This window comes from Pongo abelii, chromosome 23 (assembly GCF_028885655.2).
Source record: "Pongo abelii isolate AG06213 chromosome 23, NHGRI_mPonAbe1-v2.0_pri, whole genome shotgun sequence".
NCBI classification, from domain to species: domain Eukaryota; kingdom Metazoa; phylum Chordata; class Mammalia; order Primates; family Hominidae; genus Pongo; species Pongo abelii.
In genome coordinates this window covers 48,967,153-48,994,989 of record NC_085929.1, presented here as the reverse complement: position 1 = coordinate 48,994,989, position 27,837 = coordinate 48,967,153, and the positions used below count along the sequence as shown (strand labels likewise).

General features: G+C 55.5%; 2 protein-coding genes and 1 non-coding gene across 4 annotated transcripts; 2 read left to right on the top strand and 1 right to left on the bottom strand.

Annotated features, from left to right (window-relative positions):
- The first annotated feature begins 897 nt into the window (after positions 1–897).
- On the top strand, positions 898–9,702 carry RRP7A (ribosomal RNA processing 7 homolog A). The gene is given in 7 exon segments (NM_001132351.1): positions 898–981; positions 2,557–2,699; positions 4,556–4,681; positions 5,421–5,538; positions 5,909–6,006; positions 6,381–6,579; positions 7,708–9,702. Coding segments are annotated over 7 exon segments (843 nt in total). The 5' UTR covers positions 898–908; the 3' UTR covers positions 7,794–9,702.
- On the bottom strand, positions 8,152–27,837 carry SERHL2 (serine hydrolase like 2). 2 transcript variants are annotated; one of them, XM_024239733.3, is made up of 12 exons: positions 27,727–27,837; positions 26,665–26,814; positions 26,408–26,521; positions 26,047–26,088; positions 25,665–25,684; positions 25,162–25,236; positions 23,307–23,416; positions 21,555–21,634; positions 15,739–15,773; positions 10,982–11,064; positions 9,987–10,080; positions 8,152–8,590 (listed from the first exon to the last, which is right to left on the bottom strand). In XM_024239733.3, exons 1-12 carry the CDS (start codon positions 27,746–27,748, stop codon positions 8,471–8,473), a joined length of 945 nt encoding a protein of 314 aa, XP_024095501.3. In that variant the 5' UTR covers positions 27,749–27,837; the 3' UTR covers positions 8,152–8,470. The 2 variants fall into 2 exon arrangements, with proteins under 2 accessions (XP_024095501.3, XP_063578986.1); XM_063722916.1 differs by lacking the exon at positions 8,152–8,590 and having other exon boundaries at positions 9,510–10,080.
- LOC112130686 (U6 spliceosomal RNA) lies at positions 12,907–13,010 on the top strand. The gene has a single exon (XR_002912919.3). It is a non-coding gene; the product is annotated as a U6 spliceosomal RNA (small nuclear RNA).

Below are 27,837 nucleotides of genomic sequence, written 5' to 3'. Positions count from 1 at the left end.
TCCTTGGACTTCATTTCTCTCCTATCTACACTTGCTCCCTTGGCGATCACACCCTCTCATAACTTTCTTTTTTTTTCTCTTTCTTTTTTTTTGAGACAGAGCCTCCTTCTGTTGCCCAGGCTGGAGTGCAGTGGGGCGATCTTGGCTAACTGCAATCTCTGCCTCCCGGGTTCAAACGATTCTCCTGCCTCAGCCTCCCGAGTAGCTGGAATTACAGGCATGCGCTACCACGCCCGGCTAATTTTTGTACCTAGTAGAGACGGGGTTTCACCATGTTGGCCAGGCTGGTCTGGAACTCCTGACCTCAAGTGATCCGTCCCCCTCGGCCTCCTAAATTGCTGGGATTACAGGCATGAATCACCGTACCCGGCTCCTCTCGTAACTTTCAATAACCTATCCATGGCCAGTCCCGTGTGTATTGCTCCAGGCCTGACATCTCTGATGTTCAGTCTGTTCAGTCTCATATCTAAGTGCCCACCTGACATCTCCCCTGAGTGGCCTAATGGGCATCTCACCACGGCCCACAGAGAACTGATCTACTCCATTTTCACCCCCAAGCTGGCCCCTCTCCTGCAGTCTTCCCATCTCAGTCGATGGCAACACCATCCTCTTAGTTGCTCAGACTGAAAACCTAGCAGCCATCCTGGATTTCTCTCACACTGCTTATTCAACGTGTGAATGCATGAGTGGAAAGCTGAGTTCGCACTCGTGACTGGCCGGGGTCAACTCTGACATTCGCTCCCACTTTCGCGCGGTGATTTATTTCTGAGCGGATGAAGGTTGGGCCCTGGCGGGCGGGGCCGGAGAGGCGGGCCTGGAGCGAGGGGGCGGGGCAGGCGCCGCGGAAACGCGCTCGCGCGGGCGCCGAACCACAACTCCCGGCGGCCCCCGCGCTCCCGGGTGGCAAGATGGTGGCGCGCAGGAGGAAGCGCGCGGCGCGGGACCCAGAGGACCGTATCCCCAGCCCACTGGGCTACGCAGGTGAGGGGCTCCGGGACGCGAGACCGGGGGCGGCCAGGCATCGCCGGGAGGTGTTTGGGGGTTGGTGGCGGCCGGGGGTCCTCAGGAGCGGCCGCACGGTTGGGTGTGAGCCCCTTTGGCCTCTGGCCCCAGGCTCGGCAGGTCTTGAGGCTCCGGGGTCCCGAGGACCCACGCGGCGCCCTTCTGCCTGCCCACTCTCCCGGGGCGAGCCCAACTTGGTCCACGCTTCCTTTGGGTGAGCCCACCTCTGTCCACACTCTCACCCAGGGCAAACCCATTTCCGTCCACACCCGCTCGTCCAAGTGAGCCCATCCCCTTCTCATCGCCTCTGCTCCTAGTCCAGCCCCCATCAGCTCTTACCTGGGCTGTTTTAGGCCCTCCTACTCGGTTGCCCTCCTTCTCCTCTTGCCCCTGTTTCTGTTCTCCACCCAGGTGCCAGAATGTTCTTTTTAAGGCCATTTAGATTAGATCATGTCTGACACGCCCACGATAGGCCCCACACCCACTGCATTCCCTCCAGTGGCTTTATCAGGTAGCTTCTAAAACAAAAACCAGACTTCTTAACCTGTGTGGGCCACGTGGTCTGGCTGGTGCCGACCTAAAGCTCTTTTTGTTCCTCTGAGGCAACATGCTTTTTCCCACTCTGGGTTTTTGCACGTGCTGTGCCAGTTTGTTGCACAGTGGCGTTTCTGGTCTGAGCTTTAATGTTGCTTCCTAAAAGAGGCCATCCGTGATGGCCTATGGAAAGAAGACCTCTGTCACCCCATCACCCTGTAATGTTTCTTTCACAATTGATACAAGTTTGCTGTATGCTTACTTGTTAATTGTCTTCTCCGTTATTGCAACTGAGCTTAATGAGTTCAGGGACCGCAGCTCTATGCCAACCGGTACTCTGACGGAGGTGTGAGAAAAATAGAAGCAGTTCCTAGCTTTATGAGGATTACAGTCATGGGTGTGCCAGCGATTAACCAAAGAATCTCATCAATATAGCCTACAGACTGTTAAGAGAAGCTGTGAAGGCACAGGCAGTGGGATCTGACCTGGCAGGAGGGGCTGGGGGTGATACTAAGCCTCTCCTGAGGAAGCGAGGTTTGAGCTAAACCTGAAGGTTAGCGGGAGGGAAGAGGGTGACATGCCAGGTAGAGAGGCCAGCATGTTTGACGCCCTGGTGTACCCGGGGGAACAGGGAGAATCCAAGGTGCTGGGGGAAGATGGTACGAGAAGAGGTCACAGTGGCAGGCAGGGTCTCACGGGGCTTCCAGCCATGGTTAGGATTTTGGTGTTGACTCCAAGAGCCACAGGGTTCGAGCTTCCCTCTCATTGCGCCCCCATCTGTAATCATTGCCCATTTATCTTCTCTCTCCCTGCACCACCTTGGGAGGCCCCCCTGGGCAGACTCTTAGAGCCCGCACAGGCTTTGCCAAAGGGTAGGGTAGGGGGGGTTGATGAAGGGATGGATGGATCGATGAACAGATAGGACTAGATAGGGATGTGGAGAAAGGAAGTTGTGTGAGTGTCTCGCTGGCCTCAGCTCAGGGTAGCCTGGCCATCCCTCCCCTCCCATTTCCTTTCCAGCTATTCCAATCAAGTTCTCTGAAAAGCAACAGGCTTCTCACTACCTCTATGTGAGAGCACACAGCGTTCGACAAGGCACCAAGTCCACCTGGCCTCAGAAGAGGACTCTTTTTGTCCTCAATGTGCCCCCATACTGCACAGAGGTGAGCTAGTGTCTGGGAGGGGACCTGTGGGCTCAAGGTGGGGGCTCCCATGGCCTCCACCAAGTCCTTGGTGGTGAGACGGACACAGCTAATGGGAGCCCCAGAGGAGAGTGTCCAGAGGGCAACCTTGATCTCCAGTCAGGAAACTGGCTTTTTAAAGATGTCTTTAAAAGTATGATCCTGCCAGGCACGGTGGCTCATGCCTGTAATCCCAGCACTTTGGGAGGCTGAGGCGGGCGGATCACCTGAAGTGAGGAGTTCCAGACCAGCCTGGCCAACATGGTGAAATCCTGCCTCTACTAAGAAATAAAAAATGAGCCAGGCATGATGGCGTGCGTGGGTAGTCCTGGCTACTAGGGAAGCTGAGGCATGAGAATCCCTTGAACCCAGGAGGTGTCGGTTTCAGTGAGCCAAGATCGCGCCACTGCACTCCAGCCTGGGCAACAGAGTGAGACTCTGACTCAAAAAAAAGAGAAAAAAGTACAATCCTAAGTAGCCCAAGGCATTTTTACATATTACCCAAAGTTGTTTGGATTACGTGTTTTCTTCCAGATTGTACATGTCCATAATTTAAAAGCAGGAAAGTATAAGAATATACAAGTGCCTCTAATTCTATCCAAACATAACTGTTAATTTTTTTTTTTTTTTTTTTTTTTTTTTTTTTTTTTACAGAAACTAAGCTAAGGGAATTGCTGGATTTTTTATTTTTTAATTTTTATTTTTTGAGATAGAGTCTCCCTCTGTTGCTCACGCTGGAGCGCAGCAATCACGGCTCACTGCAACCTCTGCTTCCCGGGTTCAAGCGATTCTCCTGCCGCAGCCTCCTGAGCAGCTGGAATTACAGGCGCCCACCACCATGCCCGGCTCATTTTTGTATTGTTAATATAGACAAGGTTTCACCATGTTGGCCAGGCTGGTCTCGAACTCCTGACCTGAAGTAATCCGCCCCCTTCAGCCTCCCAAAGTGCTGGGATTACATGCGTGAGCCACTGCCCCTGGCCAAGGGAATTGCTGGATTTTCAAAAAAGAAACCCTAATTTGTAAAAGATTCCTCTAAACTTAGAAAAAAAAAAGAAGCATGTAGAAGAGGGGGTGTGAGTTCTGACCCTTTTTGAAGCGCAGCCTGTGTGCCGGGAAGGGCCCCAGTGGCAGGTGTCCAGCTTGCTGCATCCCAGAGACAACATACCTGCGTAGTCAGCACCCAGGTGGGGACACAGCAGCACATCCCAGAACCCCCGCTGCCTCCACCACAGACAACCACCATCCCTACTGTCACAGCATAGGGTCACTACTGCTGATTCAGGTAGTAAAACTTGTCATAGGAAATCAGAACAGCAAGAATGTCCCCACCTGTCTCCAATGAGACAGAGCGGGAATATGCCGGGCACAGTGGCTCACGCCTGTAATCCCAGCATTTTGGGAGGCCGAGGCGGGCAGATCACCTGAGGTCAGGAGTTCAAGACCAGCCTGGCCAACATGGCAGAACCCTGTCTCTACTCAAAATACAAAAATTAGCCGGGTGTGGTGGTGGGCGCCTGTAATCCCGGCTGCTTGGGAGACTGAGGCACGAGAATCACTTGCAACCCGAAGGTGGAGGTTGCAGGACTCCAGCCTGGGCTACAGAGCAGTACTCCAACTCAAAAAAAAAAAAAAAGAGCAGGAATATGGACCTCCATATTGTCCCTGGGGAACAGGTCGGAGGCCATGGTGCCCACAGGCTCCCGGCTTGGGCAGATGTGGCTGTGGCTCTGAGTCCTTCAGCGGCGCTGGACCCCTGGCAGCGCCACCCATGGTGGAGGGAGGCTTTGGGATGGCCCTGCGGATGCTCACACTTGGCTTCCCTCTCCCTGCGGCAGGAGAGCCTGTCCCGCCTCCTGTCCTCCTGTGGCCCTCTGCAGTCTGTAGAGTTGCAGGAGAAGCCGGACCTGGCCGACAGCCCAAAGGAGTCAAGGTCGAAGTTTTTTCATCCCAAGCCAGTTCCGGTGAGCCGCCAAGCACGGGGTTCCACTAGAGTGAGGGGGGTGGGGCACCGTCCCCAGTGTGTTGGGGGAGCTGGCAGTGGGATGTCAGAGCATTCTCTGGTCCTGAGCCCATCCTCACCGTGTGTGGTGTAGGAGACTGTCCGGGTGACAAAGCCTGCGATTCCTTCCCAGATTTGCCACATCCTTGCACTTCCTGCCTGGCTTTTTCCGTCCCGTGTTAAAGCTCAGGGACCGTCTCTGCTGGCCGCCTGCAGGGCCTTCCCCGGCTCCCCTCCTGCTTCTCCACTGAGGGAGCTCCTTCCCTAGGCTTGGGGGCCAGGTCTCCAGGAACACTGTTCTTCACAGCTTTCTCAGTGGCCCTGGAGCCCACACCTCCTCCCCACACAGTGGCATCTGGCATGGTGTGTGCGCCCAGGCCTGGCTTCCAAAAACCTGCCCTGGCCCAGGGCGACCCCTGCGTTTCACCGCATCCCTCCTGTGACTGGAAGAAAGCCTGTGTATCCCCTCTTCCTGGGGAGGAGTAGGGAACAGCTGTCACTTCCCGCAGAAGCAGGATCACTGAAGTGTGGCTGCCCCTGACCTGGATTATGGGATGGCCTGTGGTTCTCCTCATGGCTCAGGAATAGCCTAGCACCGTCTCCCCTGGTGTAGCCACTGGCTAGGCTGAGGGCAGGCCTGGAGACCTTGTGCCAGACGTGGGAAGGAGCCCCCAACCTCTGACATCTCTCTCTCTCTTCAGGGGTTCCGGGTAGGCTACGTGGTGTTCCAGAAGCCAAGTGGGGTGTCAGCGGCCTTGGCCCTGAAGGGCCCCCTGCTGGTGTCCACAGAGAGCCACCCCGTGAAGACTGGCATTCACAGTTAGTACTGCGGGAGGTCTCTGGCACCTCCTTTCTGGGCTCCGGGTTGGCAGGACACTCTATGGGGACAGTGTCTGAATGTCACAAGCCAAGTCCATGCTCCCTGAGAGCAGCGTGTGGAGGCCTGGGCAGGAGGACCATGGGGCTGTGTCTGGGTCCCCAGGGAGTCGTTAGCCTGAGCCCCTGGCACAGAGCGGCACAGGCATACTGGGCAGGCAGAGCGAAGGCCCAGCTTGCAGCCCCTGGAATTTCCTTAGCACCTGTGCCCCGGGCCCTGTGGGAAAAGGTCCCAGTTTGCCTGGCAGGCCCTGGGGTGGGGCCCAAATGCCAGGCCTGAAGAAGCCCCGTTTCCTGGCTCCCTTTTCCTCAGAGTGGATCAGTGACTACGCAGACTCCGTGCCTGACCCTGAGGCGCTGAGGGTGGAAGTGGACACGTTCATGGAGGCGTATGACCAGAAGATCGCTGAGGTAGAGGCCCCGCAGGGTCGGCGGAGCACCGCATCGCCCGTGTGGCTGTGGGAAGGTGGCGCCCCAGAGGGAGGGCGGTGGCGGCCTGTCCTTGGCCACTCTGTAGAGGCCAGGCTCCCTGTTTCCCTGCTGGATCCTGGGCTGCCTGGCTGGGTGACACATGTAGTCTCCACATGGTCTACAGTGGAGAAGGAGGCAGCGCCGGCAGGTCCGTGCCCTCCCCGCCATCCTTAGCCCCACTACTGTGCTGGGAGGAGGGGAGCAGCCCTCCCCGCGGGGGCTCAGGGCGGTTCTGACTTTGGGAGGAGGGCGTGGAAGGCGCACTGCTAGAGGTCCCAGGCGCCCACGGGACGACGGGATCACCTTCCTTGCAGGAAGAAGCTAAGGCCAAGGAGGAGGAGGGGGTCCCTGACGAGGAGGGCTGGGTGAAGGTGACCCGCCGGGGCCGGCGGCCTGTGCTCCCCCGGACTGAAGCAGCCAGCTTGCGGGTGCTGGAGAGGGAGAGACGGAAGCGCACCCGAAAAGAGCTGCTCAACTTCTACGCCTGGCAACACCGAGAGAGCAAGATGGAGCGTAAGCCACCCCCAGCCCATCCTCAGACCCCTCGGCCTTGGCCCCAGCCATTGATGAGGCCTGTGGCCAGTGCTCCTGAGGGCGGGCGCTGGACTTGGTGGTCGAGGAGGGAGGGCGTCCCTAAGCACAGGGCTCGCACCAGGCTCTGTGGAAAGAGGCCCAGCCTGGCAGCACCCTGTGTGGCGGTCCCCCATCACCCCCCCGCCGAGGCAGATGCATTTGCTCAGTGGGTGGGGACCCTAGGTCATCAATGCCCACCTCTGGGTCCCTGTGCACTTAGTGCTGGCGCTCGTCAGCCTCCAGCTAACAAGGAGTTCAGGTGCAGAGGGGGCTTCTGAACCCACTGTGGGTGCAGACAAGGTGCTGCAGAGTATGTGTGTTGGGTTGTTGGTTGTGTGTGTGTGTGTGTGTGTGTCAGGTGGCCCTGAACAGGACCCTCCCAGGGCTGTGCGCCCAATCGCCTGTGGCCCACTCCTGGTGCTGCGGCTGAACCTCCTGCCCTACTGCCTGGTGTCCCTGTCTACAGAACATCTTCCCTGGGGGCCCAGGGGAGGGTTCTCCTGGCCCTGGCTAGGGCACAGGGACGGGCTCTGTGGCAGGCCCTGAGCCGCCCGCCCAGTCACTGGTGCTTTCCCTGCCTGGCTGGCCCTCCTGGCTCCCGCTCGTGCTCGCTCTAGACCCTCAGCTTCCCCCTCAATGCCGTCAGCCTCCCGCTGACCTAGGCCACCCGGTGACCAGAGTTGCCATCTGCATTCGCCAGCACAAGGGCTGGGGTCCCTTTACTGATTGTCAGGATTCTTCAGGCCGAGCGGTCAGGACTCCTTCCTTCCCCCTTGTGCAGGGATGGGGGTGGGGGCGGGCGCCTTTGCTTTGTCGCTAGGGCTTCATCTCCAGGCTGGGGGTGCCAGCATCTCCCACTTTGGCCTTGCCCTTGGACTCGGCCTGCCAGAGTTCTGTTTCCTGACAAGATCCAGACCCTGTTCGGGAAGCAGAGCTGGGAGGGGGTGGGCTGGTGGGGAAGACACAGCCCCACCCCCACAGTAACTGGGAGGAGGGGTGGGGCATGAGCAAGCCAGCTTCCCTGGGGCACGCTGTCTGACCCTGCCCCGCACCTCCTCTCAACCGCAGATCTAGCGCAGCTGCGCAAGAAGTTCGAGGAGGACAAGCAGAGGATCGAACTGCTGCGGGCCCAGCGCAAATTCCGACCCTACTGAGCCGTGAGAGCCGCAGTGGATGGCTGGAGGTGCGGGGCCAGGAGGAACACGAGGCGAGGCAGGGCCTGCAGCAGTCTCTGAGAGGCTTAGCTCTGGCGAACGGGCCCCAGGTTAAAAGCCACCACGTCCAACAGCCCCATCAGAGTCCACACAGGCCAGGAATGAAAGACCAGGCCACCCCTCGGGTCTTGTGCTTCAGCAGTCCTGGGGACCCAGGCGTGCCCAGAGGAGGACTTGCCCTTTCCGCCTCTTGCTTCCACACCCTCCTCTCAAGGACCCTGGATGAATCCGTTCTGTTCTCCCTTTTCCCTCAATGCAAAAGCCCTTGCTGGCAACGAAACAGCCTCAAAAGCAGTGAGAATACAAGAACCTTTTATTTTCCATCCAGTGGGGCAGCAGGGAAAGGCTAGGTGGGCCCATCCCACCCTTCCTTCCTCCAGCTGGCTGGAGATTATTAGCCAGGAGACAGCAGCCCTGGAACCCAGACTCTGTCTCCCACTTGAGGCCACAGATGTTGAAGTTGGAATCTCGCTCCTTCCCCTGACTACCATCCTAGGCTGGGCCTCAAGACCAGTGAGGCCTGTCCCCAGCATCCCTGGCCTTGTTGTGGGGCTCAGGAACTCAGAGTCCCCGAGTTGAGTCTGGGAGCACTAGGTCTTCATAGTTCAGGCCCAGAGCTACAGCTGGGCTGGGAGCGTGTGTGCGCGCTGTAAGAAGGAGCTGATGATACTGGCCACGTGCTGGGGTTCGCACATGTGGACACAGTGATTGCCTGGGACTTCCACAAACTGGAACCGCTGGAGAGGGGAGGGGGTGGGTGGTGAGGTGTGGCCAGAGGAGCCTAGGGAGCTCCATGGGCCCTGGGGTCAGGACCCTCCCACAGCCTTCCGGCTCCCTGCAGGTCAGGAGCGCCTCCCACAGTGAGTTGCCCCCACACACGGCTCCTTGGAGCCCCGACAGTCCATAGCACCCCAGGAGGTGTCCAGCCCTAGGGACTTGGAGGACTCCCAGGGGTCTAGGCCAGCTGAGTTGTGAAGTTGCATGGCAGGGACAGGGCGGGGCCAAGGCCAGCGTTGCTGTGACTGTATCAGAAGAGGTCCCCGTGAGAAAAGATAATGAGATGACGTGAGCAGCCTGCAGACTTGTGTCTGCCTTCAAGAAGCCAGATGGGAAGGCCCTGCCTGCCTTGGCTCTGACCTGGCGGCCGGCCAGCCACAGGCGGGCTTCTTCCCTTTGTGGTGACAACGCCGAGAAACCTGCAGAGGCCCCAGGGTCAGGTGTTCGTGGGTAGGTGACCATAAAACACCAGGTGCTCCCAGGAACCCGGGCAAAGGCCACCCCCACCTACAGCCAGCACGCCCACTGGCGTGATGGGTGCAGAGTGATGAGGCAGCCAGGTGTTCCACTGTGGTTTGGGAGCCTATAAAATGTGAGACTAGGCTGGGCGTGGTGGCTCCTATCTGCAAAACCAGCACTTCAGGAGGCCGAGGTGGGCAGATCGCCTAGGTCAGGAGTTTTGAGACCAGCCTGGCCAACATGGTGAAACCCCATCTCTTAAAAATATAAAAATTAGCTGGGCATGGTGGCAGGTGCCTATAATCCCAGCTACTCAGGAGGCTGAGGCATGAGAGTCGCTTGAACCCAGGAGGTGGAGGTTACAATGAGCCGAGATCTTCCCACTGCACTCCAGCCTGAGCGACAGAGACTCCGTCTCAAAAAAAAAAAAAAGTGGGACCATTAGCTGGGCATGATGGCATGCCCCTGTAGTCCCAGCTACTCAGGTGGGAGGATCATTTGAGCCCAGGAGTTTGAGGCTGCAGTGAGCTATGACTGAGCCACTGCACTCCAGCATGAGCAACAGAATGAGACCCTGTCTCAAAAAATAAAAAATGTGGGACTGTCTCTGGCAGTTGGGTCACCTAATTGTGCCTGGTCCCAAGAAGGAGGGGTGCGTACTTGAGGATGATAAAAGAACCTCCCCACCAAAGGTCTCTGTTTCCTAAATTCTGATTACATGTGTCCCCAGGCCTCTAGGGACTGACCACTGGAGCATGAGGCCTGATAGATCCTGGTGGTCACTTGTTGGGCCTGGGGCCAGACCAGGTGTCTTCCCAGTGCAAGAGAAGAGATGGGTGAGGTGGGACCAGAGTGGGCAACAGTGGCCGGACACCAGCTGCCTGAGCCCCGCCTTACCTCTTTGAGGGTGGATTTCATCATGTCTATCATGAACGACACGGACTCCTCCTCAGAGTAATTATCTCTTGACTCAAAATATCCGTGGACTGCTCTGGAAAGTGAGGAGTTGGGGTTGTTGGGGTTCACCTTAGAACCGCCTCCCAGCACTGCCCCCATCCTGCCCTGGGTTCAGGCCTCTGAGGAGAAACCAAAGCCTGGGCTCCCTCAACTCCCACAGCCGGGTCCCTTGACCCTGGGTTGGATTTGAGGCTTAATCTCAGCTCATGCTCAGCTGGCGCAAGCTGAAGTGCTTGCTGAAGGCACAGCCTTGCTGGGGCGCAGGGAGTTCAGGACTTGCCCACAGTCAACCCTGAACAGCAGAGCTGATATCTGAACAGGCTCTGGAGCCCACACTTGTTTTGAGAGAGAATTTACGTCTTAACAATCCTCCCACTGAAAGTCAACAATCCTCCCATTGAAAGTCTACAATCCTGGCCGGGCGCGGTGGCTCACGCCTGTAATCCCAGCACTTTGGGAGGCTGAGGTGAGTGGATCACGAGGTCAGGAGATCAAGACCATCCTGGCTAACATGGTGAAACCCCGTCTCTACTAAAAATACAAAAATAAGCCAGGCATGGTGGCAGGTGCCTGTAGTCCCAGCTACTCGGGAGGCTGAGGCAGGAGAATCGTTTGAATCCAGGAGGCAGAGGTTGCAGTGAGCCGAGATTGGGCTCACTGGTTATGGAGCCTTACCTGGGCATGCCCCCTGCTGACACCTGTGGAAAGGCATGGGACAGCCCTGGCCCATCCCCTGCTGCCCGAGCCCTCCCCTCCTCTGACCTTCCCCTTTCCATGAGCCTGCTGCCAGGGGGGCTTCCCAAAAAAAGATCTTGGGCCTCAGCGATGTGGTCAACACGCAGAGAACTTGCAGCCTCATGCCAGGGCTCCCTCCCGGAGACTCCTGGCACCCATGTCTCCTTGGGGGTGACTGAAGGGGATGGGTCCAGATTCACTTGATGAATAGGACGTGGGCCTGCAGCTTCCTGATGGAATGCGCACACAGCTCCCTGCTGACGTAGTCAGCGCTGTTCTCTGGCTGCAGACACAAAAACGGTGAATTCTCGTCACAAGGCACGGGCAGTCTCGTGGGCATGGAACCCATCTCTGTTGGGGTGGCTAAGCCCTGGCGAGGGCACCTTAGCCACCCACCCTGGGTCTGAGCCCAGGACCCCACCACATCACCGCCTCATCGAAGGCTCTTTAGCCCCTGGTGGCCAGAGACTCCTGCCCTCTCCAAGTCTCTTCTCCCCTCTTCCTGGGCTCGTGGCTACCCAGCCTGACTCCATTTCCCATACTCCTTTGCCACCGGGTATGGCTGTGTGATTAAAGGCAGAGAAGTGAGTTGGGCCACTTCTGGGCCTGGATTTTAGGACTTAGGTGTGGCCCTTCCACACCCCTTTCCCAGTCCATACGCTGCACCTCATGCTGTCCCCTGCCAGCCTGGGACAGGCTTCTTGCCAGGAGGAAGAAACTTGCTGGGACCACAGTGCAGGATGGGCACTCCACGATGGCCCCTGCCGGCCTCCTCCGCGGCCCTGCCTGCCCTGCCTTGTGACTGTTTCACGTCTGGATGGTGGGGATGTGGCCAGCTCGAGTGAGATGTGCTGTAGGTGTGACACGAAGCTGGATTTGGAAAACTTAGCACGCAAAATAATGCAATCAAGCTTTATGTTGATTACATCTTAAATCACATTGTGGATGTTAAAATATGAGAACAATTGTTAGAGCCTTATTTATTTATTTGAGGCAGAGTTTTGCTCTTGTTGCCCAGGCTGGAGTGCAATGGCGCGATCTCAGCTCACCGCAACCTCCGCCTCCCGGGTTCAAGCGATTCTCCTGCCTCAGCCTCCCGAGTAGCTGGGATTACAGGCATGCACCACCACGCCCAGCTAATTTGGTATTTTTAGTAGAAACACGGTTTCACCATGTTGGTCAGGCTGGTCTTGAACTCCCGACCTGAGGTGATCTGCCCGTCTCGGCCTCCCAAAGTGATGGGATTACGGCGTGAGCCACCGCGCCTGGCCTTGGGCCTCTTTTAATATAGCTGCTAGACAATGTCAGGTTCCACGAGGCTCACACTCTGCTTCCATTGGACTGTGCTGCTCTGATCTGGGGACTCGAAGGGCAGGAGCTCTCAGCATTTTCTCCATCCCTAGTTCTCAGCATACGGAGTGCAGAGGAGAAGCTTCATAAATGCAGCAGAGTGGATTAATTCCGGGAAGCTCCCGTAAGGACCAGCTCCATTAAGTCACACTCGATACTCCTCCACCTCCACCATTGTGAATATAAAATTGCTATGGACACACACACACACCCGTGAAAACTCACTGCCCTGGTTCCACCCTGGCCCTCCAGCTATTTGCTGCTTCTCAGACCAAAATGACCTGAAGTGCCTTCCCTGAAACAGGGGTTCCTGTACTGTTCCCAAGGCCTGTGTGCTCTCATATGTCAGCTGCCACATCTCACAGCGGGGTGTGACCAAGCCTTTCGGGCCTGCACACAGGAGGGCCTTCCTGGGCACAAGGTGAACAGGCAAACTTGACCCTGTCTCTACTAAAAACACAAAAATTAGACTGGGCACAGTGGCTTATGCCTGTAATCCCAGCCCTTTGGGAAGCTGAGGCGGGTGGATCGCCTGAGGTCAGAAGTTCGAGACCAGTCTGGCAAACGTGGTGAAACCCCATCTCTACTAAAAGTGCAAAAAATTAGCTGGGCGTGGTGTCAGGCACTTGTAATCCCAACTAGTCAGGAGGCTGAGGCAAGAGAATTGCTTGAACCCAGGAGGCAGAAGTTGCAGGGAGCCAAACTTGGGCCACCGCACTCCACTCTGGATGACAGAGAGTAAGACTTGGTCCCTAAATAAATAAATAGAATGTAGGTGCTTTGCTTCAGCAGCACATACACTGCCAAATTGGAACAACACAGAGATGATTAGCGTGGCCCTGTACAAGCATGATATGAAAATTTGTGAAATGTTGCTTTGCAAGAAAAAAAAATTCAGATCACCTGAGGTCAGGAGTTTGAAACCAGCCTGCCCAACATGGCGAAACCCTGTCTCTACCAAAAATACAAAAAATTAACCCAGCATGGTGGAGGGTGCCTGTAATCTCAGCTACTCGGGAGGCTGAGGCAGGACAATCGCTTGATCCCAGGAGGCAGAGGTTGCATTGAGGTGAGATCGCACCACTGCACTCCAGCCTGGGTGACAGAGTGAGACACCGTCTCAAAAGAAAAAAAATTATGAAAACGATTTTTTTTTTTTTTTTTTTGAGACGGGGTCTCACTCTGTCGCCCAGGCTGGAGTGCAGTGGTGCCATCTCGGCTCACTGCAATCCCTGCCTCCCAGGTTAAAGCAATTCTCCTGCCTCAGCCTCCTGAGTAGCTGGGACTACAGGCGTGTGGCCACCACGCCTGGCTAATTTTTGTATTTTTTGGTAGAGGCAGGGTTTCACCATGTTGGCCAGGCTGGTCTTTAACTCCTGGCCTCAAGTGATCTGCCTGTCTTGGCGTCCCAAAGTGCTGGGATTACAGGCGTGAGCAGCTGCAGAAACTTAAACTTAGCTGGCCAGAAACTTAAAAAATAAAAGAGAATTTTGGGCCAGCCCCATCTTGGAATGTGTATCTTCTGCAATTTAGTTTATGCCCTCACGAAGTCTTTCCATCCCTGGGAAGCCTCCTCCTTCCAGCATTATGGGTGACCACAGCTCCCACTACAGAACAGGTCACATAAGCCACGGTCCCTAAGGACAGGGAAGGGGGCATCTCCAAAAGCCAGATTGACTAGGATCTGGCAATCAACTCCCACCGCGAAGGTCAGCACACACAAGGGACAAACCACCAGTGAGTGAGCCTCGGTGGGTAGGGAGGACCACCCAACAGCTGGTATTGGAATAACTAGCTGTTCATCTAGAAAAACAATTACAATGGCTGGGTGCAGTGGCTCACAGCTGTAATCCCAGTACTCTGGGAAACTGAGGCGGGAGGATAGCTTGAGCCCAGGCATTCAAGACCAGCCTGGGCAACGTGGCAAGACCCTGTCTCTACAAAAGTAAAAAACTTAGCTGGGTGTGGTGGTGCACACCTGTAGTCCTAGCTACTCGGGAGGCTGAGGTGGGAAGATCACTTCAGCCCAGGAGTTTGAGGCTGCGTGAGCCATGATTGAGCCATGGCACTCCAGTCTGGGTGACAGAGGGAGACCCTGTCTCTAAAATTAAAATAAATAGACCAAATACAGTGGCTCATGCCTGTAATCCCAGCACTTTGGGAGGTCGAGGCAGGCAGATCACCTGAGGTCAGGCATTCGAGACCAGCCTGGCCAACATGGTGAAACCCCATCTCCGCCGAAAATACAAAAATTAGCCAGGTGTGGTGGTGGGTGCCTGTAATCCCAGCTACTTGGGGGCTGAGACAGGAGAATCGCTCGAACCTGGGAGGCAAAGGCTGCAGTGAGCTGAGATAGTGCCACTGCACTCCAGCCTTTGTGACTCTGTATCAATAATAATAATAATAATAATAATAATAAAATTAAAGAAAAATATAACTTTTAAAACATGAAAAAAAAGAAAATAAAATGAATCACTACCTGACACCATGCTCAAGAACAAATCCCACATGGATCAAAGACAAACACGTTAACATTCCCAGACCATTGGCTGACGCCCTGGTCCAAGCCTCATCTCTGGGCCTGGGCCTGGGCAGCAGCTCTCAGCGGTCTCCCTGCAGTTAGAGCGTCCCCACCTCTAATGACAGTGTCTCACATGTGTCCAGTGTTCTACCATTTTTTAACAATCACAAAATAGCACAGGCCGTGAGCACCTGAAGCGACAGCACTGTGCCAGGCCACTCAACACACATGACCTCACCTAGTCTCGACAACAACCCTTCAAAGGCAGGCCCAGGGCTTGGCTCCCCTAGCCAGGCTGCTCCTAAACCAGCTGAGTGAATGAAAGCACTTTCTTTTTGCATGTGAGACAACCAAGGCTCAGAGAGGGTAAGCACCTTGCCCAAGGTCCTACAGCCCCTCAGTGGCAGAGATGGCCAAGTTTCTATTAATACAAGTGCTCCAGTGACACACTTCCAGGCCTCCAGATGGGACGCTGTTTTTGAGAACCTCTGTCATCCTGCCCCTCCCCTCTTTAATCTTCACAGCCTCTATCAGGAATCCCCCTCTCAACAGATGCACCGAGCTGACTTCGAGCTTTTCCCTGTGCAGCAGCCAGTGCCTGGAATGTCTCCCTCCTCTCTTCACCTCCATCGACTGTATTTAATGCCACCGAAGTGCACACTTACAAACGGTTAAATCGAGAATCATTATGTATTATGTTAGCTATGTAATTTCTTTTTTTTTTGAGATGGAGTCTCGCTCTGTCACCCAGGCTGCAGTGCAGTGGTGCTATCTCAGCTCACTGCAACCTCTGCCTCCCATTCAAGCAATTCTGCCTCAGCTTCCTGAGTAGCTGGGATTACAGGCGTGTGTCACCACAGCCGGCTAATTTCTTTTTTTTTTTTTTGTATTTTTAGTAGAGAAGGGGTTTCACCATGTGGGCCAGGCTAGTCTCAAACTCCTGACCTCAGGTGATCCACCCGCCTCAGCCTCCCAAAGTGCTGGGATTACAGGCATGAGCCACCACGCCCAGCCTGTAATTTTCAAAAACGACAAAGATGCTAACAGACAAACCTTGGCGGGGGACCTGGAGGCAACGGTACTCACCCAGGAGAGCCTCTGGTCTCTGTTCAGAACCAGACCTGGAGGTGGAAGCACAAAGATAGCGGCATCAGTGCTGTCCGTGAGGGTCGGGGATGCTCTGTGACTTTGCTAGGACCCCCCAGGCCTTTCCAGCCAGGGCCCATTTCTCCCTCCTGCCCCTGACGTCCTCAGCTGCCCAGGACTCCCTGTCCTGGGGCCCAGCTGGAGCAGGGCTTGACCATGGCCACCTGGCCACGGACCTGTCAGCCGACATGGACCCTCACCGGCCACCCCAAAGAGCATGGATGATGGAGCTCTCGTCTCTGAGAAACTCACTCATTCATTCCTTTAGTCACTAGGAAGAAGCAAATAAGTACCAATCGTGTCATCGTTTGTTCAGAAGACATTGAATGAAAAAAGAAACATGAGCGGAGTTGCGGGGCCTGGGTGGCGCCCAGCTTCAGCTTTGGGCACTGACTTGGTTCTCAGCCCACTTCCCGATGGTGACCAACAACTCAGCCTCAACTGCAGGCGGAACACCCAGCAGTTCCTTCCCGAGCAATGTCCCCTCAAGAACGGCCTGCGTGGGAGTGTCCAGCAGGGGCAGAGGGTCCCCTGTGGCCCTGATGGTAATCGCAAGCTGGAAGCTGCCGGCGTTCAGAAGGTATGGAGACGTGAACTGAGCGTGTTTGTATGGGACCCGTCCAGCAGGACACATGGGGACTAGAGCTGCAGGTGTCTACATGGGTAAGAGGCAGGGCTGCTCCCTCCCCCGTATAAATCTTTCTCAAATACCTTCATGGCCAGGCCTCCCCACCACCCCTTCTTATTTATCTCCATAGCACTTTCTCTTTTTTGAGACAGTTTCCCTCTGTCACTCAGGCTGGAGTGCAGTGGTGCGATCTCGGCTCACTGCAACCTCAGCCTCTAGGGTTCAAGCAGTTCTTCTCCTGCCTCAAACACCAGAGTGGCTGGGACTACACGCGCCCGACACCACGCCCAGCTAATTTTGTATTTTTAGTAGAGACGGGGTTTTTCCATGTTGGCCAGGCTGGTCTCAAACTCCTGAGCTCAAATGATCTGCCTACCTCCTAAAGTGCTGGGATTACAGGTGTGAGCCATCATGCCCAGCCTCCATAGCACTTTCTAAGTCACTTGATCCTTTGCCTATTGACTGCTTCTCTCCTCTGCTAGAGTTCAGCTTCCACGAGGACAGAGAGTTTGGTCTGTCTTGTTCACAGCTGTATTCTCAGGACCAAGAACTGTGCCTGCCACGTAGGAGGGGCTCACAAAGTGCTTGCTGAATGAATAAACAGGTGTTTACCTCTGGGTGGGGTCCAGGAGGGGCTGGAGAGGGTTCAAAGGAATGGGTGCTGGCCATTGTTTTAGCTGTGTGATGGGTACACAGGTTACTGTTATTACTAACATTATTATTATTTTATTATTTAAACATACATATATGGGCTGGGCACCATATTTTGCGCCTGTAATCCCAGCACTCCAGGAAGCCCATGCAGGTGGATCACTTGAAGCCAGGAGCTGGAGACCAGCCTGGCCAACATGATGAAACCCCATCTCTACTAAAAGTACAAAAAAATTAGCCAGGTGTCATGGCGGGCGCCTGTAGTTCCAGCTACTCGGGAGGCTGAGGCATGAGAATTGCCTTAACCCAGGAGGCAGAGGTTGTGGTGAGCTGAGATTGTGCCACTGCGCACTAGCCTGGGTGACAGAGCAAGACTCTGTGTCAAAAAATCAAACAAACAAACAATAAAACACTAAAAAAACTATACATATATGATATACCAACAAGATTTCTTTGTGGGGGGCCTAAGCCACCTGATTCTAAAGTTCACGTGGAAAAATTACACAGGCAACAATAGCAGGAGGTCAGGCACCTGTTAATTCCAGCACTTTGGGAGGCCGAAGTGGAAGGATGACTTGAGACCAGCCTGGGCAATGGAGCAGGACCCCATCTCTACACAAAAAAAAAACTACAAGATTAGCCGAGCATGGTGGCACACACCTGTAGTCCCAGCTACTGGGAAGATTGAAGTGGGAAGGTTGAGCCCGGGAGGAAGAGGCAGCAGTGAGCCGAGATCCTGCCACTGCAATCCAGCCTGAGCAACACAGCAAGACCGTGTCTCAAAAAGGAAAAGATAAAAAGACTAGTAGAAAAACTCTGTAAAAGAGACATGAAGGGAGATGGTCCTGTCAGATATAAAAATCCTCAGGCCGGGCACAGTGGCTCACACCTGTAATCCCAGTTCTTTGAGAGGCCAACGCAGGTGGATCACCTGAGGTCAGGAGTCCGAGACCAGCCTAGCCAACATGGTGAAACCCCATCTCTACTAAAAATACAAAAATTAGCCAGGCGTGGTGGTGGGCACCTGTAATCCCAGTTACTTGGGAGGCTGAGGCAGGAGAATTACTTGAACCTGGGAGGCAGAGGTTGCGGTGAGCCGAGATCGTGCCATTGCACTCCAGCTTGGACGACAAAAGCAAGACTCTGTCCAAAAAAAAGAAAATCCTCTGTCTGGCCTCAGTTTAAAACGTGTGGTACAGTAAGATCATAGACAGGCAGTCAGAGACAGACCCAAGTACAGATGGGCATTCAGTGTCTGACCAAGGCAGCCCCTTACATGAACAGGGGAACAGGGTAAAGATAGACTTGCCTAAAAATGGCATTAGGCAGCTGAGGAGCCATCTGGAAAAAGATGAAGACACATTCAAACCTCACTCTGTATACCAGATAAGGATCCAATGTAGTAAATATTTAAATGCAAGTCCTAGACCCAAAATAATATTAGTATCAAGCATGACCTTTTAACTATGACTCAAATTCCAGAAACCATACAAAAGACATATTTTCTTTCTTTCTTTCTTTCTTTTTCTTTTTTGAGACAAAGTTTCACTCTTGTTGCCCAGGCTGGAGTGCAATGGTATGATCTCAACTCACCGCAACCTCCACCTCCTGGGTTCAAGCAATTCTCTTGCCTCAGCCTCCCAAGTAGCTGGGATTACAGGCATGCGCCATCATGCTCAGCTAATTTTGTATTTTTAGTAGAGACAGGGTTTCTCCATGTTGGTCAGGGTGGGCTTGAACTCCCAGCCTCAGGTGATTCGCCCACCTCAGCCTCCCAAAGTGCTGGGATTACAGGCATGTGTGAATATGCTTGGCCAGGGGCCAGATACTGACACAGACTGTCCCTCTGTCTTTAGGGCACCTCAGGCAGAGTGGGCTCCTCCCTCCTTCATGGGAACACCTCAAGATGGTTTCCAGAAAGCCAGTATTGTGGGGCTTGAACTTAGATGAGAAGATAAAGACCTCATCTTTGCTGCTCTCTCCCCATCCTGCACCACCAGCTCACACCTCCAGGCCTGTCCTGCCAGCTCCTTTCTCCTCCTGGAGTCCGTGGGAGCAGCTCCCGCACCTCCACTGCTTTGCTCAAAAGTCACCTTCTCATGAGGCCCACCCAGACCCTCCTATTCAAAAGAGGAAGTGGAGCTGCAGCCTCTCCAACAATGCTCGCTGCCCTCCCCACTCTGCGTCCTCCACGAGCCCTCCCCTCCTCACACACTCTGTAACCCACCCGGAAGACCTCACAGACAAGCCAACAGGCTCCTGAGGCTCCCAACAGCCAGAGAGGTGGGAACAGATACTCCCTCCTCACAGCCCTCGGAAACAACAAGCCCTGCCGAGGCCTTGACCTTGGACCCTGAACTCCGGAACTGTGGGGGAATGTGTCTTGGTTGTTTAAGCTCCAGATTCTGGAGGGATCAGGTTGGACGATGGGGACGGGGGAGGGAGGTTATCCCAGTTCTCTGCCCGGCTGTAGAATAGAATGTGAACTCTCAGGTGCTGTGGGGCTGGAGGGAAGCATTTGGGAGGAACCTACATTGTCCTTGAAGCACTGGGTGGGGGGTTCTGGCTGGGTATTGTCTTCTTTTAGGTTAACGCTGGGTCCCAAAAGGCCACAACTGCTGCAAAGGGCTTGTCCGCACACAACGTTCCAGCCAGCTGACCACTTCCCCAGACCCGGGGGTCACCTCCTTCTCAGCCCTCCCTCTTGCCTGTTCCCTCACCCCCCTGACACCCACATAGGGGTGCCTGGTCAGCATCCTGCATTCACTGTTTCCTGTGACCTGGGCCTAATCCAATTCCCCAGCCTCATCCCAGATTAGCTCACTTCTGTGCCTGGGGCTCCCTAGGTCAGCCATCTGTGAGGCATGTCCAGGAAGCCTGGGCCCGGGGTCCTTGACCTCCCCTCCCCATGATGGGTTTCCAGGGAGGCAAGATAAAGGTTCACCCAAGATGATCACGAAGATCCAACTGGTCCCAAACTGGCGACCTGAGGCCAAAACAGCCCACAGGTGCCGCTCCTTAGACCCTCAGGGGATGCTATCCATTTCTGGACTCATGACACCTAAAAATACATAGCTCAGCAGATCAACTGCAGAGCTGAGCAACTGGCAATTCTGGCCACACGAGACTGAATTCCCACTTGATTAGCACCGGCCCAGCTGCCTACCAGGGTGGGCTGTCTCCAGCTCCAAAGTCCCTACGCATCCCATAACCTCCCTCCCGGCCGGCACCCTCAACTCACGCCCCCACCCCCACCCCCAGGTGCTGGAGTTTCTGACCCCCGCCTCACTCAGCACTTTATAAAGGGAAGGCACATGCCCACCTCGCCTGGTCCGATGAGCGCAAAAAACCCAAGACCTTGTTTGTCACCTGAGCAAACAAGGGGAGTCTAAAAGGGAAGGGACCGTCCCAAGATCACTGAGCTGGCAATGTCAGGAAGCCAGGTTGTGTTGCCCAACTTAGCACATTTTCCATCCGACGACACCATCTCCCTCCAGCTGTTCCCTCACCTTGGGAGAGCTGCCTCCTGGACCAACCCTCTGGAGCAGGCCCCGCCATGAGTCTCTTCTAGAGGACCGTGTATTTCCTTCGTTACATCTAGAAAATGTCTAACCGCTCATGTGCCTGTTCACCTGTTTATCATCTACTTCTCTTCCAAGAATCTAGGCCTCTGCCCAGACTCTTCCTTGCTCAACTCCAGGGGGCGCCATTTGTGCGCAGCCACCCCTGGAGTTGTGATGCTGGAGGTCTGGCCCCACTGAGAGAGGGACAGTCGGCTCTTGCTCACTGCAGCCTCATTGAGCTGGGCCTGTAGCAGACCCTTAGAAAAGACTTCCTGGGCCAGGCACAGTAGCTCACACCTATAGTCCCAGCTACTCAGGAGGCTGAGGTGGGACGATCTCTGGAGCCCGGGAGGTGGAGGCTGCAGTGAGCCATGATGGTGCCACCACACTCCAGCCTAGGTGACAGAGTGAGACCTCGTCTCATAAGAAAAAAGAACCAAAGAAAGAAAAAAAATTCCTGGGTAAAAAGCAAAGTACACAAATCGCTTGTGCCAGCTGCTGCTCTGAAACCAAGATACACCAGCTCCACCTCTCCATTGTGAAAAGCCTCTCCCAAGTCACTCAGCCCCTGGGACATCCTCACAGCCTGCCCCTGGCGCTGGGCACCCACCCCAGGTCCAGCAGAGCATGGCCGCGACATTCACCAACATTTAGTCCAAGACACCTGACCAAACTCTCCCAAAGTGTGGCTTTCTGGGATGTGCAGTAGCTGTATGGCCTCACCCGGGTTGCTTGGCAATGCTGAGCCTTGGTTTCTCCTGCTGTAAATGGGATGAGGGTGAGGCAAGAGGGGGATTCAGTGAGATGCTGTTTGCAAAGCACATAGTATCCTGCCTGGTCTAGAGCAAGTCCTTGACATCCTCGGTAAGAATAGTGACAAATATAAAATGGCTTTGGACAGCAGAGTCCCTCACCTGTGGCCACCTTCTTGGTTCCTCTTTGCAGGAGGAGCTCCCCGCACTCCTCACTCAAGTGGCTATTGCTCTTCAGTAACCTGGGGAGACAGAAGGATGCTGGGTGCCTGGAGGCCAATAAAAAGGAGGTCAGATAAAAAGGAGAGGAGGGCCGGGGACGGTGGCTCATGCCTGTAATCCCAGCACTTTGGGAGGCCGAGATGGGCAGATCACCTGAGGTCAGGAGTTCGAGACCAGCCTGGCCAACATGGTAAAACCCCATCTCTACTAAAAATACAAAAGTTAGCTGGACGTGGTGGCGTGTGCTTGTAATCCCAGCTACTTGGGAAGCTGAGGCATGAGAATCACTTGAACCCAGGAGGCAGAGGTCGTAGTGAGCTGAGATCGTGCCACCGCACTCTAGCCTGGGGAACAGAGTGAGATTTGGTCTCCAAAAAATAAAAAAAAGAGAGAAGGGCAGCGAAAGGGAGGTCACCTACAAAGGGTGCATGTGTCCCGTGATTTTTTTTTTTTGTGAGACAGTCTTGCTCTGTCGCCCAGGCTGGAGTGTAGTGGCGCGATCTCAGCTCACTGCAAGCTCTGTCTCCCAGGTTCATGCCATTCTCTTGCTTCAGCCTCCCAAGTAGCTGGGACTACAGGTGCTCACTACCAGCACGCCAGGCTAATTTTTTGTATTTTTTAGTAGACACGGGGGTTCACCATGTTAGCCAGGATGGTCTCGATCTCCTAACCTTGTGATCCACCCACCTCGGCCTCCCAAGGTGCTGGGATTACAGGCGTGAGCCACCGTGCCCGGCCCTTGTTTTCTTTTTAATTGAGACAGGGTCTCACTGTCACCGAGACTGGAGTGCAATGGCATGATCATGGCTCTCTGCAGCCTCGACCTCCTGGGGCTAAGCAATCCTCCCCAGTAAGGCTGCCGAGTAGCTGGGACCACAGGCGTGTTGCCACCATGACCAGCTAAATTTTTTTTTTTTTTTTTGATACAGGGTCTCGCTATGTCTCTCAAGCTGGTCTCTAACTCCCGGGCTCAAGCTATCTTCCCACCTCAGCTTCCCAATGTGCTGGGATTACAGGTGTGAGCCACTGCGCCTGGGCTGTGTCCCGTGTTTCAATGGCATGTTTACAGCGACAGGGTGTGTGTGTGTGTGTGCGCGTGCATGTGGTGGGGCAGTGGGGGGCTTCTCCTCCTTCAGACAACAAGTATGTGTGGAGCTCCGACCTACCAGGCCCACCGCCAGATGCAGGAGGCACAAACATGACCAAATCAGCCATAGTGGGGGTTGCGGGGTTCACACGCCTCGGGAAACAGGGGAGTCAATAGGCTCTTATTGGACGGTGTGGTTACCTGCAGGGCAGGGAGGGACAGCTCGCCTGGGGGTGTCAGGGCAGGGTTCCCAGCTGAGGCCCCAAGGAGTGAGGAAGCCAGTGAGCAAGCGCAGGGGAGAATTCCAGGTAAGGGAGCCCAGGCTGGAGTCCCAGAGGGGAGAGAAGGCGTGGAAGCAGCATGTGCTTGGGGGAGAGGCGGGTGCGTGAGAGGTGTGGGGAGGGTATTGAAAGTAAGGGGCATGGCTGGAGCAGGGGCAGAGGGAAAGGAGATAACGTCCCTGAAGACCCTGGGAAGCCTGGTGCTCAGCGTGACCCCAGGGAGAAACAGGCTTGTTGGGTGAGAGGGAGAAAGAAGCTTCCCCACGGCTCACGGAGTGTCCTCCCCTGGATCCCGCAAGCTCTCCGTCCACACCGGGCACTCACCTCTGCAGCAGCTGCTTCAGGCTGAACACGTGCGAGGGCTCCTGGGAGGCCTCTATCTGCAGCATGTGCTCTATGGCTCTCCGCTTGTAGGTCAGCAAGTTCTCCATTTCCTAAGGAGGCACAGTTGGCTGGTGGGCAGGGATCCAGGCTGCAGACAAGGTCTCTGCCCCTCCTATCCCTGCCCTCTGCTCTCAGCTGAGCCCCTCTCGGCAAAGGGGGACACAGCCCCAGCCCTGGCTAGTCAGCCTCACGATTCTGAACGAGTCTTTGCTTCATCTCAGTCACAGCCAGCCTGGTCTTGCTTGCGGCCAGGGACAGTTGAACCGATCAGGTGGGATGATGGAGAGGAAGGGGAATCTCTGTCAACTGCCAAGTGCTTTGCAAAGGCATGAAATTAGGGTCCGGAGGCCATGAACCATCTGGGGTTGGCAGTTTCATCTGTTTCAACGAATGCCATCATTCTTGGTGGCAGAAAGGGACTGGCAGAAAGGGTGCAGTTCTGGGGCTTCCAAGCTCCCCCACGATGTGTGGCTCACTCTGTGAGGACAGCCTCAGGCCCACTGCCTGGGGCTGCAGAGGGGGGCAACTCCCATCTACCCACCCCGAGAATGGAGGACAAGAGGACTAAATGCCCCTCTTGACTCGCCCAGGAGGAAGCTCCTGGGGGCACTGCACTTGTCAATTCAGTGGGTGAAATGCAGAAAGAAGGGAGTGTCTGCTGTCTGCCATCTGTGAATTGGATCCTTACAATAGCCCCTGAGCTAGCTGAGCTCATGCAAGGAACATTTACTGAGCCCTTACTAGGTGCCAAGATTGGGGATGTGGTGACAAAGAGATGGACATGATTCTTGCCCTTATGGGATCTGCGGTCTTTTTTTTTTTTTTTTGGAGACGGAGTTTCACTCTTGTTGCCCAGGCTGGAGTGCAATGGCGCGATCTCGGCTCACTGCAACCTCCGCCTCCTGGGTTCAAGCGATTCTCCTGCCTCGGCCTCCCGAATAGCTGGGATGACAGGCATGCGCCACCATGCCCAGCTAATTTTGTATTTTCAGTAGAAACGGGGTTTCTCCATGTTGGTCAGGCTGGTCTCGAACTCCTGACGTCAGGTGATCCGCCCGCCTCGGCCTCCCAAAGTGCTGGGATTACAGGCGTGAGCCACCGCGTCTGGCCAATCTGTGGTCATTCTATGGAGAAGAAAACTGAAACTGATGAGAGTTGTGTCACAAGTGAGAGGCTGAGACCTTGGCAAGAAAATGACAGGATGTCAGAGCTGGCCAGGTCATTGAGCCCAACCGCATTTTACACATGCGGGAACTAAGGCCCAGAGAGGCAAAGTAACTTGCCAAGGGCCACCCAGCAGGTAAACCAGGCCAGGACTCAGATGCAGGGACAGTACTGGTTATGGGTAGTGGTGGTCAGAGGGGTCAGTACTTGTTCCATCAGCTCACATTTAGGGCTGTCATGTGTGGTGGTGCAATGTGTACACAGTGCAAAGGCATTCGACTGGGTGTGAGTGCAGTGTGCCAGCCCAGCTGTGTGCCCTAGAACATCCTCCACCCATGGCTGCTGCCCTCTTCCACTGCCTGCCACTGCATGATCAGCCTGGCATTCTGCAGACCCCAAACCACACATCCAGTTTCCAAGGGGTCCCCCCCACACCCCTTGTCCTGACCACTGCTAGGGGTATAAGCAGCAGAAGGCTGTCCTCTGTTGGGGAGCGTATCCCTGACTCCCCTTTCCCACCCTCTGCCACCTCCATGCTTCCCTAGTGTCCACCAAAGGAGACAGGGCTGGGAGCACTGCCTGAGGCCCAGGTCCTCCCTAATGACAGCATGCACGAAAGCCCGCTTCTCACATTTGATTCCAGGGGAAATAGCAGGGTGTCCAGCAAGGTAAGTTTATCCACCATCTCAGGGAAGGTACAGGAAAACTGTGAGGATGCCAAAAGGGGAGAATGAATAGGATGAAGAAGGAAAGGACACTCCCGCCTTTCCCTGGGGACCCTGGAGTTCCCCGAAACATCTTTTAGGCTGGAGGGAGGGTGCTGACCAAGAGGCCAGAAGATCTTCTATCCTATGGTGTGCCTTCCCCCACCACCCCTAAGTCTGCACCCAGCACTGAGCTCCAGACCCTGGTGATGGCTGGACTCCAGGGTGCTGTGGGACCGGGTATGGGGGCTTGGAAACATGAACTCTACCAGGAGTCTCCACCGTTTACACCAACTTCCTGGTATAACGACTATCACTGTGACAGGAGGAGGCACTTTCTGTCCCAGGTACCTTCTCCTTCCTCCTCTGTGCTCCCCTCCCCACCCCACCCAAGGGAGCCCCAGTTGGTCAGACAAAGCCATCTACTCACCGTTGCGCCCACAATGCCACCTGGGGGACAACAGAGCTGTGGGTGACATTCCCTCACTCCCTCCCCAGCTGCATACCCTAAAGCTTCTTCCCACCAGTGGTGGAGGGAGAGGGGGCTCCATACGGGTGGCTGGGGGCTCAGCATCTGGGCCATGATGGCCCCTTCATCAGACGTGACCACTCAAAAGACCACATTTCCCTCATCCCTGTGTCCCTTGCGGCAGTTGCCTGAGGTCAGAGGGTACAGTGGTCAATCTCTGACTGACCCTCTCATCTCTCTTTGCAGATCTCATAAGTGCAGGGGAAAAGGGTGGGGCAGCATCTCCTATCCCTCCCTCCCAGCCCTACTCCGGGCCCGGTCAGCTCCTGGCCAGTGTACTCACCGAAGCTGTGGCCCAGAATGGAGAATCGATTCCATTTCAAGGCTGGAAATGCAAGGAGCCAGAAGGTCCGGCTGGGTACAGGCTCAGCCCGCCATCTCACTTCTAGTCCCCGGGCTCAGGAAATCCCTTCCCAGCATCCGGGGTGTCCACCCAGGAGACTAGCTTGGGGGACCCACTGGAGGAAGCAAACTCTTCAACTTTCCCAAGATCTCCCGTGAATTGCTGGCAGACCTGGGGCCAAAGCCCAGGCCCCACTCCCAGGCCAGTGCTGCTTCCTGGATCCTACCTCGACTCCAGTGATAAGAGGGGGTACCCTAGAGCACCCCCCACACCGCCGAAAAATACACACTCTGCTTCTTACCTGCCACAACTCTTCGGATCTCACTCACAAAAGTCTGGAGATTATATGGGACACCTGGGCTGTAATGGGACGAGAGCCCATGACCTCCGAAATCCATGGCAACGTAATAAAAGTCTGAACAGAGAGAAGCGGGTTGGAGGGTAGGAAGAGGTGTCTGTGCCAGCTGTCTCCCCGCCCTCCTCATTCCCCTGCAGACCTCCCCCCTCACCTTCTTGCCCACTTTCCCCCTGGACTTCCCTTCAGCCCCAGCCTCACACCTGGCAGGAGAAGAGGGATGAGTCTGTCGAAGGAGTTGGCATTGTCCAGCCAGCCGTGCAGGCAGAGAACTGGAGGGCCCTGCAGGGAGCCCCAGGCTTTGGCTGCGATGTGGCCCCAGGGCACGGCCAGCTTCAGCTCTGAGATCAGACCTGAAAGACAGAGCTGGGTCTTTCATTCCTTCCTTCATTCATCCATGAAGCTGGTGCTCCCTGAGGCCTTTATCTCTGCCTGATGTGCTTGAGCCAGGGGCTCATGTCCAGAGGGACTCAGACCCTTAGCTGCCCCCAGAAGGTTATGGGGAGAGAGAGCCAGACATAGGTGTGGAGACTCCCAGAGGAGGGAAAGACAAGCTAAGCCGGAAAAACCTGGGACAGGCCTCACAGCATGCACCCCATTTAAACTGGGGCAGAACCTTCTAGAATGTGATGGGGCGGGGGCGCAGGTCAGGCCTGGACCCTACCACTTGCTGGCTGGGTAACCTTGGACAAGTTACTAAAACGTCTTGAGCCTCAGTTTCCTTTCCTGTAAAACCGGAGTAAACAGCCAGTTTCCTAAGCCTTTCCCAAGGGCCAGAGGGGTGCCAAAACCTCACATATGCAGCAGGTGGGACCACCGTCACTCTCCCTCCACAGAGCAGGAAACTGAGGCACTGGGAGCTGCAGTACATGCCCAAGGTCACACTGGGTGACAGGGGCAGAGTGGAAATTTAGGGCAGGCGGTGGGACTCCAGGACCCACCGCCGCCCCCCACTGCTAGCAGCCTCCGCCGTCCCTGCCAGGCTGGAGACCTGCGCACCCCCGACACCCACGCGCACGCTCGGGTAACTCAGGCGCTCCTAGAACCCTGCGAGACCACGTGCGGCCGTGTCCTGGGGCCCCCACCTCCCGGCCGGTCGCGCTCTCATGCCCCGGGGCTGGCGAGGAAGGAGCTGCGACACCCAGAAGGGCGACGCGGTCGGTGAACCCTCCACTCCATCCGCCCTCCTCCACAGTCCCAACCAAGTGGGTGGGCAGTGGGGCGCTCGCGCGAGGCCTCCCCGTCCCATCTAAGTCTAAGGCGACCTGGTGCGGCGTTCTCAGCCATCGCTCTCGTCTGGCGAATGCGCGGCCGTCACTCCCTCACGCCTGGCTAGGTCGCAGGAGGGGAGTGAATCCTGCAATTCCAGGCCCTAC